General features: G+C 37.5%; 1 protein-coding gene across 3 annotated transcripts in view; it reads right to left on the reverse strand.

Moving 5' to 3' along the window:
* Window positions 1–6,217, reverse strand: part of Aig1 (androgen induced 1) — a 261,519-nt gene that overhangs the window by 169,944 nt on the left and 85,358 nt on the right. Inside the window, exon 4 of one of the 3 annotated variants that reach the window (XM_008829823.3) lies at window positions 3,007–3,408. The exons of the other annotated variants lie outside the window; for them this stretch is intronic. Within the exon in view, the coding sequence (XP_008828045.1) occupies window positions 3,388–3,408 (21 nt within the window). The 3' untranslated portion in view covers window positions 3,007–3,387. Of the gene's footprint in view, window positions 1–3,006; window positions 3,409–6,217 lie in introns of those variants that run through there. 3 annotated transcript variants of the gene reach the window in all.

The raw sequence follows: 6,217 nt of genomic DNA on the forward strand, positions 1-6,217 counted from the left end.
CTCCTTGAGGGAGGAACAGTAGGCCTGCATGGAGAATTCTGCTGTAGTGCAGCCTGGGTTAAGTGAAGAAAAATATAAGATAAGAAAGAAGCAGAGTTTGAGGCTGCATTCTCTGACAAGCACTGTGATGGGTAGGAAAGGAAGAAATGAGGGAACAAGGAATGGGAGAAAATGTGAACACACAGAAATAATACTGCTCAGGGCAAGTTATCCAGTCAAAAATATTTACTGATTATTGATTAAATGGATGCTCTGTTCTAGGTGCACGAGCTAAATCAGTAGTTAAAACAAATATCCCTGCCATTATGGAAATGGAATTCTAGCAGAGGTAGATGGACAATAAGCCATAAATACAACATACAAGTAAAACCATACACAAAGTCATGTTATCAATATCATGGGCTGAGGGAATTTTGATGAACTGGGGTGTGTGGGGTTGTTGTGGTACCTGACTGGCTTTTCAGGGTAGGCCTTACGGAGAAGGAAGAATTGAACTCAGCCTTGAAGAAAAGAAAAGGGGGCTGGAGAGATGGTGCAGTGGTTAAATGCACTGGCTGTTACTTGCCCAAGACGCAAGAACTCCAGCACCCACATGGTGGCTAACAACCATCATCCATAACTCCAGGTATAGGGGACCTGACGTCCTCTTCTGTCCTCTGTGGGATTGCACAACATGGGTGCACTGACATACATGCAGGCATAACACTTATACACATAAAATAAAAATAAATGTTAAAAAGAAAACGACAGAGCCGAGCAGATCTCTGGAGTAATATTCCAAGAAAAGGATGTAAGCTGCTGTAGCCAAAGAGCATCAGGAGCCTAGCTCCATTTACTAACACTGACAGACTGTGCAGTGGTTGAGTGCCTACAATATACCAGACCTTGTCCAAACACCGAAGAGAAAAATTCATCCCTGAACCTCAAGAATCTCTCAAGGAGAAAGGGTATAAGAAAGCGGATGGTGACTTTCACATTGTAACTTCTTTATTGGGGGACATTTAAAAACTTTTTCCTCTGGTCTCCCTCTTTCTGAGTGACCTGTCCTGCTTTCCTCTTCCCCATGGCCACCTCCATCTCACACATGATCTCGCCATCCCTCCTTTTCTCTCCTCCCTTATCTCTTCCTCTTCTCCATCCTGGTCTTTCCCAATATCCCCTTTCTCCCTCGTCTTCTTTAGCTCTCTACCTCACAAAATTACTCATGATCTACTCAAATATGGGTTTAAAACTACATTTTCTCAGAGTTATACTTTTAGCTGAAATAATAAATATAAGATAAAGTTGTAAACAGTTAAAATTTAATATCTTAATATTTGTAACCAATCTTTTAAAAGAATAATTAAATCCTTATGCTAGAATTTAAATCTACAAAACTTAATGTAAGAGAATTGGACTTGGGAGAACTTATGGCCACAAATGAATATTCACAGGGGAGGAAGCAATTACCTGTAAAATACAGCCCAGAGAATGTTCACTCTGCAGCCCTTCTGAAATATCTGCCTCATTATGCAGTTCTCTTTGTTCTGATCTTCTGGGTCTTATTTATTTGCAGGAACCATATGACGTTTCTGACTTCTGTTCAGACCTCTCCTTTTTGTTTCTCCAAATACCCAGATTATCTTAGAGTTACTTTAAAAATATACATGAAAAATTGAAAAAGGACAGTTTTTATCTCCAAAGTCTTTACAATGATCTTCTTTTAACCAGCATCTTATTTCATGAAGTGTCTAATACCAGGGAAGCATAGACTTCATGGGCCATGAGCTGTGCAATCTGCGAATCCAGAAGCTGGAAACATTCCATAAGTCATGCTACCTAACAAATTAATAATGTCACATCTTGAGTTACTGCAAAACCAATGATCATGCAAGTAGCATTTAATATCTTCTCTTCTGGGAAAGAGAAATGTAGTAAAACTTTCACAACTATAAAATGTCAAATAATAATGAATAGAATAAACAGTTGCCTAAATTATGGCTCTCTGGAGGATCAGTTAAATGTAATATGATCTGACAAATCAAGGCTGAGAAGAGGTGGTTTTTTTTTTTCTCTCAGAAATTATATGGGAATAATTCCTGCTGTGATTACAAGAATACCAAGATTCTGCTGCTTTAAGATCTGTGCTAATAATGATGACAATGATAATAATATCCTAGCTTTCCGCACTCCCTTGCCTCGCCCCAGCAATTATAAACATTGATTGGGTCTTCAATAGGGAGACACTGTCTCATTGCTGTTTTTCCTGTTGGGGTATCACTGAAAGTATGCCATCTTCCTAAATTTGAAATATTTATTTATTGCTTCACATGTACTTACTCTACTGACAATGCTTCAAAAGTACAGTCAAACAGAAAGGTTCTGGGCTCTATTTTCACAACCCACAAAAAGGCCAGAACAATAATTAGTGCGTCTCTCTGAGTGAAAAAATTGTTCCTCTTATGCCGGGTGTGGTGGTGCATGCCTTTAATCCCAGCACATGGGAGGCAGAGGCAGGAGGATCTTTGTGAGTTCGAGGCCAGCCTGGTTTACACAGTGAGTTCCAGGACAGCTGAGGCTACAACTGTCTCAAAAAGACAAAAAAAAAAAAAATTGTTCCTCTTTTGTGTATTCCTCATCCTGTAACCCCTACAATGCCCAGCAGGCTGTTGTGCATACAGTAGGTTTTCAATAAATGTTTGCTGGATCAAACTACATCAGTGTTAGTCCCCACACCCTGCAAGTCTTGCAGAGCTGCCAACCACAGCTGTTCATGCTCACTCAGTAGTCTGGGACCACTTCATTAGCTGACAAGACCTCTGTTTCTCTTCTGTGCAATCATCAGTGGTAAAAAGATATAAAAGTCAATCTGCCATTCTTCCAAGCTTCCACAGCAAACACATCAAGCACCCATTTCAACAGTCGACATTCAGTATATGTCTAAACAACTCCCAAACTATGGCGTTGTTGTTGAGAATACAAAACACATGGAGGTGTGAAGATGGAACAAATTTTTATTTTCCATATTGAATGCTGGCTCCAATCAAATATGCTACATTTTATAATTCCCGTTTTTAATTGCAGCAAATTAAATTAAATGGAGCCAAGATGAGCAACAAGGCTGTGTTAATGTTTTAACTCACTGTGACTGTTCTTTAAATAAATTCTAGGACTGGTCGCTGTGGACAACAGGCAGGAAGAGAAAACACCTTCTGTTAGTTAGACTTCTGTCTAACCTCTGGCAACAATGATGTCCATCAACATGAAAGTCTTGTGAATTTCAGATCTGGTAACTTTCTTAACTCTGTTGTCTGACTAATTTGATAGTGAGCAGTCATATGCTGTAGACTCCAGACTGATCGGGTGATATTCTCTGGGATGGGGCTGAGAGAGCTTCCATGCTTTGCCTCAGTTCTGTGATTCTGGGTTCTAAACAGTGAATTTGCACATAAGAACAGGGTACATTCTTTCTTGGAATGCTTTTAATTATAAAGATCTAAGTAAGTGATGATACTCTTTTATAATCTTTTAATTAATATTTTACCAGTGCCTCAACATTCCTCACAAATAGGCTGTGACCACCTGTCACGCATGTGATCTGGCAGGTTCCGACCACAAGCTCCCCTTCTTGCCTTCCCCTGAACAGGACTCTGACATTCTAACGCCACAATGAAATCCCCTCGTAACTTTTGCTAGCCTCTTCCACTCTGACTCCTAACAAAGGCACTGGCAAAGGACAGTTCCTCTCATTCCGACTATGGCTGCCTGGCCTGCCATACTTTCTGTCTCTAGGATCTGTGTATATAACAATTCCTTGAATTTCTTACACCTCTCCCAGTGAGATTTGCCCAGCCATGTTGGAAAGATCCTTAAAGACTTCAACAAGGGGTTTAACCTCCCCATTGACAACATAGGCAGACAGGCCTAGAGAGCCAGTGCCACTGCAGAAATACTGAGATGTTTCCAGTTAGCACATAAAGAGTTAAACAAAATAGGGTCTGCCTACATTTCCAGTTATTTTTTTCATAAAACAAAACAGGAAAATCTGTGATTATTACAAAATAATGGCATTAATACTTAAATTTTCAAATATAAATATTAAAATATGCCAAATACACCAAAATTTTTCTTCCCTTAATTTCAGCAAAATTACTGAATATGATGTTATGATGGAAATCATAACAAAATCTGGGGTCTACTGACAGTAACAATCTAAATGATCAACCGAAACTAAATGTAATCATAATGAAATGTAAACAACTTGATGAAAATATAGACATTGCAAATGTGAAAAAGTCTTACATAAAATATTTTCATATATTCAAAATGCTATTTGCAAATCGAAATACTGAAAATAATGTGTTAGAATTTAAAGCAAATGTGTTTATTTTTTATTTTGAGTTTATTTTATGAGTTTATTGACTTTAAAATTTAAACAAAGGTAAAAATACTTAATTTTTTGAAATTTAATATAGCTTAATTTTTATAAAAATTAAATTTTTAATACCAGCATTTAATGTCCATATTTTAATTGCTATTCTAAAGAAACAACATGTTTTATGTAAGTGATATCCACAGTTACACATATACAAAATTAGACTATTGTAAATAAAAAATTGCAGAATATTCCTCAGCTACTGTGTGCAATTTCTTTGTTTAGTAGTTCCCAAATCAGGAATTGGAACATAAAGAAATGTGAAGATATGGCCACTTATCTCTTCTAGGAAACAAAATTCATTGAGAAGAATCTACTCAGTTCATATTATCTCAGCGGACTTGACATGCTAATTAATTTATCCTTTCTTTTTCCCAAATATTTCTGTCCTTCAATTCCTCTTTATGTTTCTCAGTAGCTCCATCTCCAAGAGTAAGAATGTTAACCCATCAACGGAGTCAATTCCAAGTTCTAATGGCTACACACATGCTTAATAAGCCATTTGTTTGGAACATTAAAAATTCAGAAGAAGTATCTGCAAATGAAGTGATTCATTCTCTGGCCTGAAGGTAGCACTGTGCAGTTTAAGGGTGAAAAGAGTAGGTCAAACCGTATGAGGTGAACATCTATAGTATGTGACGTAACTGTGCTCTTATCCAAGACCTCCTAACGTTAGCAGAGGTAGTCATTATTCTCCACTGGGCACCAGGTGACAGTTTCAGACATCTCCCTTTCTTGGATTGCACAGTTTAGACTCCTGATAAAAACAGCTCTAAAGTGCCTATCTTGCCTCCTCATATTTGGAGATAATGTCATAAAAGTTGATTTGTATTTGGATAGGAATGTCTGCTGGGGACCAAACCTGTTCCTCACAGAGCATGTAAAAATATGTCTTGGTTTAATATCTGCAGTGGCGAAATCCACATGTCTTTGCATTCCTGCTTTTGAGAGTCATGACTAGTATGAAAAATTTTCCCCAAATGCCTAAGTTATTGCCAATTGCTTTATCTTAGACAGGTGAACTATGCCACAGAATTTGAAACAAAATTTCAAAATATCATGAAGATATTTCTTCTTACCTATATTTGTAAAGCTATAAAAAGTAGTATTTTTAAAGAATGAGATAACATTTTGCGTGTTAAGATAAACCACAAACTATTAAGAAAAGTACATTTTTGAAAGCAGATACAAATGAGCTCAGATCTCATTTTTATCACCATAGCTAAGTGACTTAGGGACAATTATATAATTATATTATATATTGAGTCTCAGTTTCTTCATGTATAAATGAGACAATAATTTTTTGTTCATAATGAGGTTGTGAAAATTAAAGATGCAATCACCGTGGAATGCCTAGCACACAACAGTCTCTAAAAACAGAAGCAATTAGCATTAACTGGGGAATAATTGTGAAAATTGGCAGTACTGAATTCATTCCTCAATATATCAGACACATATTGATCTTAGCATATGCAAAGCAACTAGGTAAAGGCCCAGGATTCAAAGGCTGTTTTGTATTAGGACCTTAGCATGTTTACAGGGATGCATGCACACATACTAGAGTCAGAAATGGATGTAGGCATAAAAATAAAAAATTGGGTTAGTTTAATGGAGGGGGCAGGGAAGGGTATACAAGGAAACTAGGGGATAAAGGGAAAGAATGAGCTCAAGAGAGGTAGGACCATAGGAGAAGGGTATTAGTAAGGGAGAAAGGGGGGAAATGGGGGCACCGTAAGTGGGAAAACCATGATGGAGGGGTGAGACAATGTGAGAGATAAACAATGCCTAGCTAGTTTTGAAAAC

The sequence above is a fragment of the Nannospalax galili genome, unplaced genomic scaffold, assembly GCF_000622305.1.
Source record: "Nannospalax galili isolate Female #2095 unplaced genomic scaffold, S.galili_v1.0 scaffold154, whole genome shotgun sequence".
Classification (NCBI taxonomy): Eukaryota; Metazoa; Chordata; class Mammalia; order Rodentia; family Spalacidae; genus Nannospalax; species Nannospalax galili.